Source organism: Xyrauchen texanus, chromosome 30, assembly GCF_025860055.1.
Source record: "Xyrauchen texanus isolate HMW12.3.18 chromosome 30, RBS_HiC_50CHRs, whole genome shotgun sequence".
In the NCBI taxonomy this organism is placed as follows: domain Eukaryota; kingdom Metazoa; phylum Chordata; class Actinopteri; order Cypriniformes; family Catostomidae; genus Xyrauchen; species Xyrauchen texanus.
Window position 1 is genome coordinate 17,365,004 of NC_068305.1, and position 18,231 is coordinate 17,383,234.

Sequence of the window (18,231 nt, forward strand, 5' to 3'; positions counted from 1 at the left end):
AGGAGAATGGGCCGACTGATTCAAGCTGATAGAAGAGCAACTTTGCCTGAAATAACCACTCGTTACAACCGAGGTATGCAGCAAAGCATTTGTGAAGCCACAACACGCACAACCTTGAGGCGGATGGGCTACAACAGCAGAAGACCCCACCGGGTACCACTCATCTCCACTACAAATAGGAAAAAGAGGCTACAATTTGCAAGAGCTCACCAAAATTGGACAGTTGAAGACTGGAAAAATGTTGCCTGGTCTGATGAGTCTCGATTTCTGTTGAGACATTCAGATGGTAGAGTCAGAATTTGGCGTAAACAGAATGAGAACATGGATCCATCATGCCTTGTTACCACTGTGCAGGCTGGTGGTGGTGGTGTAATGGTGTGGGGGATGTTTTCTTGGCACACTTTAGGCCCCTTAGTGCCAATTGGGCATCGTTTAAATGCCACGGCCTACCTGAGCATTGTTTCTGACCATGTCCATCCCTTTATGGCCACCATGTACCCATCCTCTGATGGCTACTTCCAGCAGGATAATGCACCATGTCACAAAGCTCGAATCATTTCAAATTGGTTTCTTGAACATGACAATGAGTTCACTGTACTAAAATGGCCCCCACAGTCACCAGATCTCAACCCAATAGAGCATCTTTGGGATGTGGTGGAACGGAGCTTCGTGCCCTGGATGTGCATCCCACAAATCTCCATCAACTGCAAGATGCTATCCTATCAATATGGGCCAACATTTCTAAAGAATGCTTTCAGCACCTTGTTGAATCAATGCCACGTAGAATTAAGGCAGTTCTGAAGGCGAAAGGGGGTCAAACACAGTATTAGTATGGTGTTCCTAATAATCCTTTAGGTGAGTGTAATGATTTAAGATCTAAGCGATAGAAACTCACAATTGTAAGAAAAAAGTAGCAGCGTATGCCACTACAGATTACAGAACACATGCTGTAAAATGTAATTTGTAATGTATTCCATTAGATTACTCAAGATCAGTGACGTATTCTAAATAATTTGGATTACTTCTTCAGCACTGGTAGATTTTTTCACTTGATTTGACTATAAAAACTCTGCCATTACAGTAAGACAAAAACTTGTTTTAAGGATTTTTAGATATTTTTACAGGAAAACAATAGAAAAATTATCAAGAATAAGATTTTTGCCCTAATATCAAAGGTCTTACTAAAAAAGAAATTATGATCCAACATGAATTTTCTTGATAAACAAATATGATCGTGGCCGGTAACACCATTCTATGGCTAGAAATAGCATTTTAGCTTAGCGTAAAGTTGACAATTTACACAAGGTTTATTTCTATTTCTTCTGCTCCAAACGTACTTCTCTGTCTGCTCGTATGAATGTAACACATCATCAGAAAGTGTTTCACTGCTGTTCAAATGTACTTTGGATCACATCATTTATGTGTGTTTTCTGTCTGAAAGGACTAAATATTACATGAAACAAATGACAATGAAATGCAAAGTAATCTCTTCAGTAATCAAAATACTTCAATGTAACATTCTAATTATCAATTATTTAAATTGTAACTGTAGTGAAAAACAGTTACTTATATTTTTAAATGCATAATCCAGTACATGTATTCCGTTACTCCCAAACACTGCATCTCATGCAATTGCAACTTTATAGCTCATAATTGTGATATTGTCACAATTGCCTGATGTAAAATATGTCTAGGTCTGAAAAAATTGTAAGATATAGACAGAATTATCTTTTATTTTACTATAGTTTGATCAAAGCACCATGCCCACAACCATGAGTGCGAGTTGGAAAACTTGGAATTAGCACGTGAGTTGCATGGATTTTTAAAGCAAGTCAATCCTTAACTGCCATTGCAATTACATCAGCAAACGGGACATCCTTTAAAATTCCTCCTTTGGAAATGGGTATGGAAACGACATGAGTGTAAGAAAACGATGACAGAATTGTCATGTTTCGTGAACTATTCCTTTAAAAGAAGAGCCTCTAATATATGCCTTGGCTCAGCCACAGAAACTTAAATACTCCGCTTGCCTGAGGTACAAGATTTTGAAATATTCCATTAACTCTGAATAATCATGAATGAGATGCTAGGAGCTAAATATTGATACGCCTGCAGCATTCACAGTCCCCACAGAGAGTGTGTGCGCATGATATTCAGGAGGTACAGAGCCTCGTATGTGAATACAGGCTTACCAAAGTCAGTGAATGTAGCGGAGATTGCTTTTTAAGCACAGATAAGGCATACAATGTGCATTTTTGAAAATAAACAGGCAGGTTTTATGCATTAAAACACACTAACTCACAATGAGGTTCACCGGTCAGTCTTTCCATCAAGGACGTTTGACATCAGCATTTCCCGGTCCTGCATGCTGACTAATGCATAAACACTTTGTGCAAACGGAACTGAAATGAGGAGCCACTGAAATTTTTCCAAACTGCAGCTCTTCAGTTCAATTAATTAATTATTGATTGTATCACCAGCTGCATGTGCTGCTAACTGCCTCAGATCAAAGGCACAGACAGAGAGTATGTGCGAGTTCTAGGTTTCCGTCCCTCTGACAGCACGTCAAATGGAGGAAGACAGAGGTAATTTACACTGTTATTATGCATGGGCGTGCTCATAAAAGGAAAGATGTTTTAATGTTATCTGAGGCTTTGTCTCAATCCATACACATGGGTACAGAGACATAGTCATTTTCCATCCAGAATTAGCTGCTCCAAAACTTCTCTTATGCAGAACAGCTTGAATTACTTCATCACATCAATGAAAACCAAACAGGCCATGGATACAAACCATAATAGTTTATTAGGAAACGTCATTCAGAGCACACTCCCCCAGAATTCTCAGTTGTAGTAGAGAGCAGCTTCACAGAAGTGTGAAAAAGACTTGCATGCTGCCCGCTATGCATGCTTTACGAATAAAGTACAGTTATGAGGTCCAATTCACCCTAACCCTGAAATGGAATAGTTTTTAGGATAGTTCACCCAAAAAGGAAAATTATTCATTTACTCACCTTTGTGTAGCTCTATACCTGTATGACTTTCTTCTATGGAACACAAAAGGAGATGTTAAGCAGTATGATATCCTCAGTCACCATTTACTTTCATCGTATGGAAAAACAAAGATGCAATGAAAGTGAACAGTAATTGGGGCTAACATTCTGGCAAACATCCCTCATTTTGTGTTCCGTGGAAGGAAAGTCATACGAGTTTGGAAGAACATGGGGGTGACTAAATATGGTGGAATTTTCATTTTTACATGATCTATCCTTTAAAAAGTTCTTTTTTTTTTCAAGAATGAAACATTTAAAAAAAAATGTCAACACTTATCAAACCTTTTCAGGATGTTACAGGAACAATATGTTCACTAGAAGTCTGAGAGACTGTGCTCTTGACGGACGACAGGCGGATACAGTGTGAGCCTGAGCCAAGTGCTTCTGCCCATATAAACAAAACTGAGAGGAGCTACTGATTCTTTGACAGTGATTTATGAAGACTTCTTTTGCTTTTTCTTCTCAGCCTCCTCCTCTTTCTCCTTTTCGATTTCGGCGACCAGCGTCTCGATCTCTTTGGACTCTAGAATCTGGGAGAAGGAGAGAGGGGTGCACCAAATCTGTCATGTGACTGACTGCTGAGCAAATGAATGACAGGTCATATGTTTTGAACAAATGACTGTTTCCACATTAAATGGATGAAAATAATTTTGCATCGAGCCAACAGTAAACAAATTTATGTAAAAAACAAAATTATTACCTTTAGGGGCTGGTTTCTCCGGATCACAGCCAGCTCGATATTCTTACCCCCTGATTGCACAACCTGTGTAGCACAGATCATCTACATTTACACCAGCAAACATGTTGCATCCTGTCAGCTATGCAACATGAGTGTATTTTGCATGCACGTAACTGTGGTAGCATAGTGGGTACCTCTAGTAAGGCTTTGATGGCCAATTTGATGGCATCGTTATCACTAGCGATGGCTTCATCTGTGTAGTTTTTCTCCAAAAACTCCCTGACTGTCTTTGCACTGCGCCCAATCGCATTTGCCTGGTGACACAGGTGAGAAGAGGGTGAAAACGCTCACAAAATGAGTTACAGAAACGTAAGCTTTTTACAGTGTAAATGCTTCCTACTAACCTTCCATGCATGGTATGTTCCAGAGGGGTCTGTCTGATATAGACGTGGCGTCCCATCATAGTCGAAGCCAACAATCAGGGCAGAGATACCAAAGGGTCTACGTCCATTGCTTTGAGTGTAACGCTGTTGAATAAGCAAAGTGCAATAAATGGAAATAACACTGCAGCGAGATTACTAGACATGTCCAAAAGAGGCTTTCTGGAAAGCAACAAAATCGGGATCCTTTTTGACATACAATTTTTAATGATATCTGATAGATATAACAGTACATTATACAACACTGAATTAACATATAACCTTTTTTTTAAATATTATTTTGGCTTCCCATACAGCTATGACTTGACTATGAAGAAGGATTACAGAAAGAAATGCGATAAATTTTTTAACAACCAAATAAAAGTAGCAACATACAATAATAAGACTCTCTCTGTCTTATTGCGTCCATGTTTAAAGGGACAGTTCACCCAAAAATGAAAATTCACACATCATTTCCTCAACCTCATGCCATCCAAGATGTGTATGAATTTCTTTTGCAAAACAGAAAGATTTTTAAAACAATTTATCAGCTCTGAAGCAAGCTCAGGCAATGCAATACAAGTTAAGGGTGGCTATAACTTTGAAGCTCTAAAAAGCACATAAAAGCAGCATACAAGTAATCCATATGATTCCAGTTGTTTAATTAATGTCTTCTGAAGTGATCCATTCTTTCGGTTGAGAACAAACCAAAATGTAATTCCTTTTTCACTGTGCATCTTGCTATTGCAGTCTCAAGGCACAATGAATTCAAGATCGAATACCCTTCCTTGCCTTTGACGCATGCGTGGAGCGCTAGATTGGGCAATAGTATATGTAATCGAGCTTAAAAAGGAGACTGCGGATGTCAAGATGTAGAGTGAAAAAGGAGTTACATTTTGGTCTGTTCTCCCCCAAAAGCAATTGGATCTCTTATGAAGACATGGATTAAATCACTGGAATCATATGGATAACTTTTAGGCTGCTTTTATGTGCTTTATGGAGCTTCAAAGTTCTGGTCACGATTCACTTGCATTGTATGAATCAACAGAGCTGAGAAATTCTTTGAATGTAAGTCATACATCTGGGATGGCATTAGGGTGAAAAAATATGAGAGAATTTTAATTTTGGGGGGATATTTTCCTTACCACCTAATGCCAAGGTGTGTTTGTGAATAGTAGTAAAAAATGTTACCTGTTTGAGTGTGGCGATGTAGCGGGTGATGTACTCAACAGTTACTGGGTCTTCCACTGTGAGTCTGTGACTCTGGCACTCTACTCTTGCTCTGTTGATGACAATCCTGGCATCTGCAGTAAGACCTAGACAAAGCAGATTTATGTACATCACTTTAAATGTAAAAACAAGCTTAAAATGTTAAGACATCATGAATGTTCTGCAGTACAATGCTGCCCTAAGGAACCTTTATACAGTTGCCAATGCTGCCTTTATACAGTTCAGTTACATTAGTAAGAAACCAATTTGTAAATGGAAATTGATGAAAAAAATAATATTTTTTTTAACTGCTGCACAAGCAGACAATTTTTAACTGTTTTCCATTACAATGTTTAGAATATCACAGTGTTGAAGATGATTAGTTATATTTCTTTACAGAATTTAACACTGCTGAAATGTCATGTTTTCCACGAGAAAATGGAAATACCTTACAGCTTACAATGTGTCCTTGATTATAACCACAATTCAGGGTGTAGAAACATGAGGTTTACCTGCAAAGGCCATGCACACATGCTCATCTAGAGCACAGATCTTCCTCACTGTCCTCTCTTCCTGAAGCTTTGCCACTGACTTCTTCTCAACACCCAGAACAACAATGTCCTTCCCCCTGATTCCAACCTCAAATAAAAAGAATTAAATAAAAAAAAAAAAACGTGTTTTAAACATATGTTTATGTATTTACAATTTAGCAACGTTTTTATACACAAAAAATATACATTGGTGGCCAAAAGTTTGGAATAATGTACAGATCTTGTGGTTTCGTAAGGAAATTGGTACTTTAATTCACCAAAATGGCATTCAACTGATCACAGAGTATAGTCAGGACATTACTGATGGAAAAACAGCACCATCACTATTTTTAAAAAGTCATATTATCACTCGCCATTATATCAAACACTGCTAAAAAAATCTATTTGGTTTGTTAAATGAACCTTAACATTGTCTTTGTGTTTGTTTTTGAGTTGCCACAGTATGCAATAGACCAGCATGTCTTAAGGTCAATATTAGGTAAAAAATGGCAAAATCAAAGAAACACCTTTCTCTCGAAACTTTTCAGTCAATCATTGTTTTGAGGAATGAAGGCTACACAATGCTTGAAATGGCCAAATAACTGAAGACTTCATTCAAAGACAAAGGACAACTGGCTCTAACAAGGACAGAAAGAGATGTGGAAGGTCAGATGTACAACTAAACAAGAGGATAAGTACATCAGAGTCTCTAGTTTGAGGAATAGACACCTCACATGTCCTCAGCTGACAGCATTATTGAATTCTACCTGCTCAACACCAGTTTCATGTTCAACAGTAAAGAGAAGACTCAGGGGTGCAGGTCTTATGGGAAGAATTGATAAGAAAATCCACTTTTAAAACAGAAAAAGAAAAGGCTAGAGTGGGCAAAGACACACACAGACATTGGTCAACAGATAATTGGAAACGAGTGTTATGGATCTTAAACCCATTGATCTTTTGTGGCATCAGCTAGACTGTAAGGTGCATGAGAAGTGCCCGACAAGACAGACACATCTATGGCAAGTGCTACAGGAAGTGTGGAGTGAAATGTCACCTGAGTATCTGGACAAACTGACAGCTTGAATGTCAAGGATCTGTAAATCTGTCATTGCTGCATGTGGAGGATTTTTTTGTGAAACTCTTTGTAGTTTAAGAACTTCTGAATTGTATTTATTATTTTTGAAAAACAAAGGACAAAGGAATTTTTCACGTTATTAATGCACTGACAAAAAATTGTGATCAGTTGAATGGCACTTTATAAATAAAAATGAATAAAATTACCAATTTCTTTCCATAAGAGCAACATCTGTACATTATTCCAAACTTTTCACAATCACAATTCAGTGTTGAATACAAAACTTGTAGTTATAATATAAAATCCTGAAGTATAGGTGCGCATCGTCCTCTACTGGAACTCTGGGTCATTACACAGCAGTCCGAGTATGAACTGCCGTAATACGTAATTAACTAATGGAAACTAATTCGTTTATTTGACCTGAAATATGGAGACTAAAGTGTTCTGAATATTTTATAACAGCCTTTAAGTTTAAAATGTACCTAGAAAAGTTTCATGGACCTTTGTAATTTAATTGATTAGTTGACACGCCAGATTATTAATACATCCAAGTTAACTTATTATTTAATTTAATGTAGCAGTGTACTTGTGTAGGATTTAAAGTATGTGTTATGATAATAACTATGCAGATCAAATGATACGGCTAGTTAAATATCTAAGCTTGGATAACCCATGCTAATATTAGCCACAACATGCAAGTCACGCTTAGCATCCCATTAATAAAAACGGCTACCAATAAAGTCAACTTCTCCGATTGCTAACTAACAATCAAATTCAGTAACAGTATTTTTTCATCTATCCAGCAGTTGTTCGCCATAATTCTCGATTAATTAGCTATTAGTCTGTTCCTGGTGTAGCCGTTAGCCAGCATGCTAAAGCTGCTGCTCATGTTTTCATGTAAATACACTCACAGCTGTGGAGCCCTTCTTCACGGCTTCCTGAGCATATTCCACCTGGAACAGGTGACCATCAGGAGAAAAGACTGTTATAGCTCGGTCATATCTAGCAGCCATTTCTGCACACTATATAGAAGAGAACGAATGAGAAGGAAATAGTTTTCAGTCGTCCCGTAGCGCCAGTGGTTTCGAAATTAAATGCGCATGCGCGAGCGACACACATTGAAAATGGGACTTGTAGGCAGAAATTGTAGTCCAACACGTGCATTTTTTGTACAATTTCATAATAAAGATTCCATAAAATTGAATGGAGTAATCTGTCATGAAAAAAAAAAATACTTATTTTTAAGTTTTATTAATTTTATTTTGCCAAAATAACAATGCGTAAATAAAAAAAATAGGCACATTTTGTATTCATTCATTTTAATTTGATTGTGTTTATTTATTTAATTATATGTACAATATGAGTTAAATTAGGCTATAAATTAAACTACTGACAAATAAAAATGAAAAAGACAACAATAAACCATTACTAGTCATCTGCAAACTGTACTGCATGTATAAATACAAATGTACTAAGAAAATATTTTTAAATGTAATATAAAAAATGTATATAGTTATTTTAATACAACAATAGTTATACCGTTTTAGTTATATATTTATGATGTAAATTAAATTACTGACAAAGAAAAAAGAAAAAGCATGACAACAATAAATCAGTCTCATCTGTAAACTTAAAGGGAATGTTCACCCAAATATTTTAATTATCTCAACATTTACTCACCCTCATGCCATCCCAGATGTGTATGACTTTCTATCTTCTGCAGAACACAAACAAACATTTTTATAAGAATATCTCAGCTCAATTTACCAAATTTTGAAGCTCCAAAATCCACATAGACAACATAAAGGTACACCAGATGACTATGGTTAAATCCATATATTCAGAAGCAATATGATATGTGTGGGTGAGAAACAGATAATTATTTAAGTCTACAAATTATTCTCCCTGCTCAGTTAATCTCCACTTCACTTTCTCATTGTTCTTATTGTGTTTTTGGTGATTCACATTCTTCCGGTATATCACACCCTACTGAGCAGGGAGGATAATTTTTGACCAAAACAATCTCACACACGCCTACCAAATCATGCCTGAAGACATGGATTTAACCACTGGAGTTGTATGGGTTACTTTTATGCTGCCTTTATGTGGATTTTGGCACATATTCACTTGCATTTCATGGACATACAGAGCTGAAATATTCTTTTAAAAATCTTAATTTCTGTTCTGCAGAAGAAAGAAAGTGAGACACATCTGGGATGGCATGAGGATGAGTAAACAATGAGAGGATTTTTATTTTGGGGTGAACAATCCCTTTAACAATGGCCTTATTATAAATGCATTGTTATCATTTTGAATCCCAGTTTATGAAGTTCCTTTTATAACAGAAGCCTAATATCATAAATCATGATGTGTTTTGTGAAAAATATTGTATTACAAAGTGCTTACCAATAATCTGCCACAAAAATACAGCCCATTGGGATTGGCTACTCCAATTTAGTAGCAATGAACTATAGTTTAAATCATAAACTATGTGCCTGCTTATATTACTTGTCTATCAAGTGTTAAATAGCCTACTTCTTAAAGCATTTTATGTACTGTGTATAAATGCATTTAAATATGAATATCTTTTCAGTAATATCTAAGTTATTACTGAAAGAAGCTACAAATCTGATTGAGACATTTTGTTCCGTCAATGCCACTCCAGATCTTTTCAGCCAGCTGACTGTTTTTTTCACTTTGATTTCATATACTGTAAGCCTTCAACATTTTTTAACAAATGGAAGACAGCATGGTGTATTTGACAAGCACCTCTAGAAGTCCCTTCCAACACTTTCATGCCTGAACTTCAAAGGCCATTTTGGTGCCACCAAACCTCTCATCAATGCTTCATCAAGAGCACGTAAACCTGCAGAGAACAGACCACAAGTCTCCCGTACCTTATTAAAAATGTCCTTTTAATTAAAATCAACAAATAAGAATACATTAAACTAAATATGATGCAACTGGGAATACTGGGGTTTGTGTACAGAGACCATGGAGCAGTGTTCAAAGAGACAGAAATGCCCACCCACAAGTATTCCTTAGCTGTGTATTCCCTTAAACCAAGCTAATGAGGACCTTCTGTAGTGCTCGCTAATGCTCACAACCTCTTTTCTTATGGGAGTCACCTGTGTGGACATGAGGTCTCTGAACAAGTGTAACCCAGCAAACAACTTCACAACTGTTCTGAGGTAAACCAGGTGGTAGCGGCTATATAGAAAAGTGTATTGCTGCGTGTCTGTAAGAAAATGAGTTTTCTGGGTATTTTGCAGGAAGACAGGCTTTCACCTGTGTTTCTGTCACAATCTGCTGCGGTATTTGCATGTGAGGGTTTGCTCAATTTGTCAAGCCAAAGTTAAATTGAGTATTGATTAAAAAAAAATTTATAATATAATCTGTATCACATTTTTCAATAATACTCAATATGGAGGTGACTGTGTTATCCAGGTTTAGTGTGGCCCTAAGACCCTGAAGAGTTTCAGGGGGTCAGTTACAAAGAAAAATGTCCTCTTCTGCAGGTAGAATGTACTTTTCGTACTGCACGACCCAGTTACAACATCTTGACTTTTACTTCCTCCATTACAGAAACACTGATGTGAGATTTTCTTGAGATATACCGGCAGTAAAATGTTCATAAAGATAACTGACCCATGAGACTGCATCCTCTACAGATTGTGTGGATAATCAGTTTGTCTCTCTTGAGCACCCTCTATTGGATTTTGTTATGACATCTCAGGAGGAATAATATTTTTTTTTAAGCATTGCTAATACCCCTCTATCTCTGATGCTACATCCTGTAGGTCTTAAAAGAATAGTTCACTCAAAAATGTAAATTCTCTCATCATTTACTCACCCTCATTTCATCCCAGATGTGTATGACTTTCTTTCTTCTGCAGAACACAAATTAAGATTTCTTAGAAGAATATCTCAGCTTTGTAGGTCTATACAATGCAAGTGAATGGTGACCAAAGCCTTGAAGCTCCAAAAAGCACATAAAGGCTGCAAAAAAAATAAATCCAAATGACTCCAATGGCTAAATCCATGTCTTCAAAAGTGATATGATAGGTGTGCACTGTCAGAAAATAAATTAGCAAAACGTGTACCTTTAGGGGTACAACAGCACATCACTGGGGCAGTACCCTCAAAGGTACACTCACTGTACATTTTTACACCTTCAGGTACTTATATGTACCTTTTAGGGACATGTTAGACAATTAGGATACAAATATACCCTTTCGGAACAGTTAAGGTGAAAATATGTTACGATTAACAAATAAAGGTTACAGTCAGTGTTCCTTTGATGGTACTGCCCCAGTGACAACTATTGTACCCCTAAAGATACCATTTTGGCAATTTTCTCTGACAGTGTTGTTGAGAAACAGATCAATGTTTAAGTCCTTTTTGTTCTTTGTGTTCCAGAGAAAAGAAAAAGCATACACATCTGGAATGGCATGAGGATGAGTAAATTATGAGACAATTTTCCACTATTCCTTTAAACTGTTGTACTTTTTGGACTAACAGTGAACATGCTGAATATATTGTTCTGGAAACATTTTAGGATGGAAAAGTAGTTGATTTTAAACTTAATTCTCAAAGGAAAAACTGAAAATTTAGCGTCCGTCTTCCTGTTGCTCTCTCTCTCTCTCTCTCTCAGGGTCTCAAATATACAAATATTTTATAAAGTGAATCAATCAAAGCACAATCAAGGGAAATAATTGACTTGTTGGTGATTCACAGCAAACTATTTGTTTTAGAACAATCTAATAAAACAAGCGGATGCTTGAGGATATGAGTCAGAAGTAACAGCTCTCTTCCCTTGAGATGCTCTGATTGGCTGATGCATTATTTCCTTGAGGATTTCCTTTGTGCAAAGGTTGCTTTTGCATGTCAATACTCTCTATTTACAGCTACACTATAGGCCACACATACATATACATTCTCAAATGGCTTTGTACTCTATACTCTTTTAGTTGAGTTTTAGTTCTCTTTGTTACATTTTAATAGATTCATAAAGCCAAGATAAGTCACACTAAACCTATACGCACACGCATGCCAACTTAAACCAAATGACCCATAGCGTTCATGGTGGCAACTGAGAACATGAACGATTTGTTATGGTGCTGTGGCTTACACCCTATCTTTATTCACAGGCAAGTGTCTCAGCAGCTAATTCAAAACTCATTAGAAACATGCAATTGCTGAGCAGACTCCCAAAGGTTTATAGCTTTCTAATCAACGTTCCCCACTGCAAAGCCCATCCAACAGGGTGGCTCATAACTAACGTTTCCACAGAGAAATTAAAATGAGGTGTCATTATGAATGGGGATGTTCTTCTGATGATTTCATTAAGACAGTGCCATATGTTTGATGGTATATTCTAGACATAGAGAAGATTATAAATGTTGTGCCATTCCGTTTGCTTTGAAAGAAATAAAAGCAGTATTTATTAAAAATGTAAGACAAAAAAGTTTCTTATGCAACAGTTAGTTCCAGTCCTCGAATCTGAGTGCTTATATGATATAAAGTTCAACAGCACTGAGATGCTTCTTGTTTTTACTCCACTTGTCTGTGTCAGTAGCTTTCCTAATATGGGTGGGGGATTTGGATTCATTATTCATGTTGATTTCAGTGAACATTTCTAAAGATTGCATATTTACTTTAGTAGTTGGTGACATCTTTAATGTTATTATTAGTGAGTCATTATATCATTGACTAACTGATTCATTACAAAACACAGAAGCTGCTTCTGAAATCTCATAATGTCAGACTATTGTACATACTGCATTTGATGGAGGCGGCACTTATCAGCCGGTAAAACAGAATGCTCTTTAGGTATGTGTGGTAATAAAGTTCTTCTATTGTTTTTTGGCTGTTGTGCATCATGGTTTATTTAGGTTCATTTTCTTTCCATTATTCCTCTCTTTCTTCCCTCCTTTCTCGGCAGAAAAAACTTCTACTTGACGCTCTGCCCCAATTCTAGATCCATGCAGGGCTCAGGTATCAGCTGGCACTGCGTGTTCAGCTCCTCCAGCCTTCACCCCTCAAGTTCCAGAGTGGTGGTAATAAAGTAATTTATGTCTGACCCTTCAATTATCTTTTTTCCCCCTCTTTATGATTCCCTCCTCCGCACACATGTTAGCAATCAGTCATCAATGCACAGGCATATTAGGCTCAAGCAAACACATTGGGAGATCAGTATGCTCAGAATAATTGTCTGTTCTTTTGTACCAGAATTGTGCCCCTTTACACCTCATTTCTCCAGTTCCAAAAGTGTGATTGCTATAGTTATGCCTCTGCTGGAAGCTGCTCTGCACTTCTTCACAGAGTAGTCAGTCTGAACTGCTGGTCCCATTTGGCTCTAAAGCCTCTGTTCTACATTGCGATGATACTTTTGGGAAATGGTAGGGTGTGACGTAGGCTACACCGCTGGTTGGCAGTCATGTGCCTAAACTTCAAATTAGCTACCTATGTGACAGTGATGCTGCTATTTTGCCTTGGCGTAAACTACTTGTTCCACTTATCTCTATTTCACTACTAAATAAGCTAACCTGATCAGCTACAACATTAAAACCACCTGCCTAATATTGTGTAGGTTCCCCTCGTGCTGCCAAAACAGCACCAACTCACATCTCAGAATAGCAATCTGAGATGGTATTCTTCTCACCACTATTGAACAGAGCGGTTATCTGAGTTACTGTAGACTTTGTCATTTTGAATGTCTGGTCATTCCCTGTTGACCTCTCTGCTGCTCACTGGATGTTTTTGGCACCATTCTGAGTAAATTCTAGAGACTGTTGTGCATGAAAATCTCAGGAGATCAGCAGTTACAGAAATACTCAAACCAGCCCATCTGGCAACAATCATGCCATGGTCCAAATCACTGAGATCAAATTTTTCCCATTCTGATGGTTGATGTGAACATTAACTGAATCTCCTGACCCGCATCTGCATGATTTTATGCATTGCACTGCTTCCACACGATTGGCTGATTAGATAATCGCATGTATGATTGTTGGTGACAGACGGGCTGGTTTGAGTATTTCTGTAACTGCTGATCTTCTGGGATTTTCACACACATCAGTCTCTAGTATTTATTCCTAATGGTGCCAAGAACAAAAAAAATCAAGTGAAGGTCAGTTCTGTGGATGGAAACACCTTGTTGATGAGAGAGGACAACAGAGAATGTCCAGACTGTCTTAAGCTGACAAAGTCTACGGTAACTCAGATAACCGCTATTTACAATTGTATTGAGAAGGATATCACCTCTGAATGCTATTCTGAGATGCAGGTTGGCGCTGTTTTGTTGGCATGAAGGGGACCTACGCAATATTTGGCAGGTGGTTTTAATGTTGTGGTTATTCTGTGTATTTGTCTTGTTTACCACTATTATTGAATAACTTTCATCTTTTACTTTCTGCTTTAATTATTTATTTTTAGCTAGTTGGATTTTATTTGTACTGGTCATTTCTTTGAATATTGTGACCTTGAGTTTGTTTGTAATCCTGTTTATTTTATTTTCATCTATTGTTACTTCCTCTTGATTTATTGTCTTAAAGTTTTGTTTTGCATTTGTGGTTGGGCCAGAAAAGCCTTCAGGTCGAAGTATATCATTTTGCATTAATAATGACTGTGACATTGTACAGGTACCAGCCAGTGGTGTAGTGGTGTCTGTAAAGGTGGGCAGACTGTGAATTTATGAAAGCAAAACAAAACACATGCACACAATTTCAAAAATTAATTTGAAGGGGTGCAAAAACATAAAGTATTTTCACAAAATGTAATTGCATAAGTTAAATTTAAATGTGTGTGTGTGTGTGTGTGTGTGTGTGTGTGTGTGTGTGTGTGTGTGTGTGTGTGTGTGTGTGTGTGTGTGTGTGTGAGAGAGAGATTAGATTAATCGTGATTAAATATTTGAATTGTTTGACAACCCTAATATACTGTATGTGTGTGTATGAATAAATACACACACACACACACACACACATATATTAGGGTTGTCAAACGATTCAAATATTTTATCATGATTAATCCCATAATTGTTTGTAGTTAATAATGATAAATCACAATATTTTTATAAACATGAGTGGACAAAATATGCTTTATCCAGATGTATTTTTCAGTCATCCACACAAAACCACCAACAGAGTTGAACAACAGAAAATGAACACAACTCAATTCAAATGATGTACAAAATATGGTAGTTGTAAGTGCATTATGACATGATTCGCTTCTTTTTATGGAGTTTTGACAGACATAATGTTTCCAGAGTGGAATTAAATAGCTCTGGTCATGTGACTATTTGCACCACCCGTGCAAAAAAGTCTGCACTGTCATTTACAATTGACAGCTATGTGTAAAATACATCAACAACTTCTTTTAGACCCTGGTCACAATTGTAACCAGTGAGATGAAATGGACAGTGTAGATTACCTGCAGGGTTCCAGCAATGTCTCCAACTTCTGCATTGGCTAGTGCATCAAACAGAGACACTGTGACAGAACCTTGGAGACAGCAGCAGGTTATTAGCTGGTAATCAGCACCATCGCATAATATGCAGTTTGCATAGGGAACCAACTTCCTAGGGGGGCACCAGAAACTCAACTGGCTGCCTTTACTGGCACGTTATATGTTATTCAAGGACCCAGTAGCATGTGTTCGCCCCCAAATTTGTTGACCGGGGGTGGTGCCGCGTCTCGTGCTGTGATTGGCTAATGTTGTGTCTATACTGTACACCTGTATACACAGAATGGCAAAAGGTCCGGCAGTTTATTAATTCTTTCCTTTTTTTATGTTATTTTATTGAGTTTACTTGCATGCTGAGCACAGAGGGAGCCGTGCAGCAAAAATAGGCTCAACAACGAAACCATCCGCTCACTGCTGCATCTAGGACGCTTCATCTTGCAACTCAAGCTTGCAGTGTAAACGGTGTCATCTGTTAATATGGGCACCGAAACGAAAATGCGGCGCTCACACCTCGCTCACAGAGGATGTGTGAACCAGGTGTAACGTCCACCTACAGTGATTTTACATTCAAATAAAAGTTTTTATTTTTTATTTCAATAGCTCATTGATCATGTGACCTACTGACCTCAAACAAGGGTCAGAATGTTCATTGACTCCTATATTGCACATCCTTTAGTTTTTCTTTCTAATTTCAATAGCTCTTAGGTTGTGTGACCTGCTGACCTCAAACAAGGGTCAGAATGTCCATTGACTACCCTTCTATATTGCACACCCTTTAGTGTTACCATTATTTATTTTTATGCACATTACCATATGTTCAGTTCATGCCTATGATTTCAGAGTTCAACAAAGCCAACAACTGCTCCATGTGTGCCTCTGATAAAAAAAACAGGAAGTGGCCCAAAGACTGACAGTGGACATTCTGACACTTGTTTGAGGTCAGTAGGTCACATGAGTATGGAGCTATTGAAATTCTAAATTTAAAATAAATGATGTGAAATCAAGATGTTAGATGAAAATGGAAAAGATAAAGAGTGTGCAATATAGAAGTGTTATCAGTGGATATTCTGACAGCAGTTTGAGGGTTGTAGTTCACATAGCTGCATTCGCAATTGCATACTTCACATACTATTCTTACTACTACTACTATGTCAGACTATGGCAGAAATAAGAGTAGTGTGGTAGGATGCCATTACTATGGTGTTTATTCTGACGTCTCCAGTTCGGTGAAAACTCTCACAACTCTGTGTTTTTATAATAGTACATTATGTGTATATCATGTTATATTATATTTGTCATAGTAATATTATTTTTATTCGTTATAAACATTCAAAATTATTACAAATACTGACTCCTTCATTGGTATTAAAATAATACAGGCTTTTATTGTACATTGTTCTTGTACACAAAGCAGGCACTGTATTAAGCAGCACATACACCCTTCAAATGAATAATTTTTCTGATTATTTTGTGTAAAATTCAAGCATCTGTCTATCTGAATCACATTTCGTCTGCAAACACCGTGTGATCTTCTGTGACTGGTGTAGGTTCAGCAGATGTCGGGAAGCAAAGTGTCCAAGGTTGGCTACTATTTTTCAACTCCTCCCCAGACTGCAACTGGTGTTCTGAAATATTCGGTTTCTGAGATTTTCGGTTGCACTGGGCAGAGCATACATGAATATTCATGAGTTTCCTGTTTTGTGTTATAGCGACACTGATAATATTAGTGCCTGCTTGGATTACAATTAATCTAAACTATGTTTTCGGAAAGGTAATTATGTTTCAGCGTCAAACAAATTTAAGATTAACTGTTCATTAACTGTTCACAGCAATTTATAGATTGGGCATGCACTAATATTAGGCTCGTTTGAGATGCCAAACGCCTCGAAAGTAGATGAGAATAAGTGGCTGTAGTCAGGCGAGGAGTGAACTAAGAGCTGTCAAATTGGTCAGTTCTCACTTCTCGTGGTGGATCAGACACCTGCGAGATCAAAGGCGCTGTTGCTGATGAAGTGGATGTAATTCAAATTCTGATGCTATAAAATGAAAATAAATATGATGCACAAGACACTTATGGGTCTTTTCCACTGCACTGCATGGTATGGCTCGACTTGACTCTGCTTGCTTTTGGGGGGTTTCCACTGTGGATAGTACCTGGTACTTTTTTAGTACCACCTCTTTCAAAGTTCCAAGCAAGCCGCTAATAAATGTGCTGCCAAAACCCTGCAGAACACTGATTGGTCAGAGAAAATCGTCACTAACATCGTCACTGCTATAAACTAGATGGCAGGTTAGCTTACCCTCGTGTGTCGTCTTTGAGCTAACACAGTGTTATCCTCGTCTGCACTTTGGTGTATGATTTCCCAAACTCTCCTGTTTTGTTTTTCAGCTGAATTTTGTCTTGCTGCCGTCAGCCTCTTTTGAAACATAGTTTGGCGTCTTACTGTGAAAAACAGCCACATGCCAAGAATCAAGAACACCATTCCTTCGATATACTCCATTTCCTGCTCCTTTGTTGTGTGTTTGTATCGTGTTTAAGATGGTCACGGCAGTAGAGGTGGTGCAACTATGATGATCAGCCTAATCCCACCCATGTTGAGGCTGCACTAAACTGCAGTGGAAAAGCAAGCTCAGAAATCAAATCTTGTCGAACCTTAATGACAAGTGGAAAAGTGCCATTAATGTACCTGTTATTTAATAACACCAATAAGACATGGCTTTCCATCCAGATAATTTATACACATAAAACATGATATTAGAGATACAAAATCAAACATTTTAGAAGATGACAAAACATCACGGTT

General features: G+C 37.5%; 1 protein-coding gene across 1 annotated transcript; it reads right to left on the reverse strand.

Annotated features, from left to right (window-relative positions):
* Window positions 1-2,713: 2,713 nt before the first annotated feature.
* On the reverse strand, window positions 2,714-8,052 carry LOC127624388 (proteasome subunit alpha type-7). Its single transcript, XM_052099195.1, has 7 exons — window positions 7,876-8,052; window positions 5,872-5,998; window positions 5,342-5,466; window positions 4,136-4,258; window positions 3,926-4,045; window positions 3,753-3,815; window positions 2,714-3,582 (listed from the first exon to the last, which is right to left on the reverse strand). The coding sequence occupies exons 1-7, from the start codon at window positions 7,975-7,977 to the stop codon at window positions 3,487-3,489; spliced, it is 756 nt and encodes a 251-aa protein (XP_051955155.1). The 5' UTR covers window positions 7,978-8,052; the 3' UTR covers window positions 2,714-3,486.
* Window positions 8,053-18,231: the final 10,179 nt, after the last annotated feature.

What these genes read in the sequence shown, in the direction of transcription:
- LOC127624388 (XM_052099195.1), bottom strand. Translation starts at nt 7,977, where the DNA reads ATGGCTGCTAGATATGACCGAGCTATAACAGTCTTTTCTCCTGATGGT. An exon ending in TGTGTGCATGGCCTTTGCAG is followed by an intron (nt 5,467 to 5,871) that starts GTAAACCTCATG and finishes TGCTTTGTCTAG; the next exon opens with GTCTTACTGCAGATGCCAGG. An exon ending in GGAGAAACCAGCCCCTAAAG is followed by an intron (nt 3,583 to 3,752) that starts GTAATAATTTTG and finishes TCCTTCTCCCAG; the next exon opens with ATTCTAGAGTCCAAAGAGAT.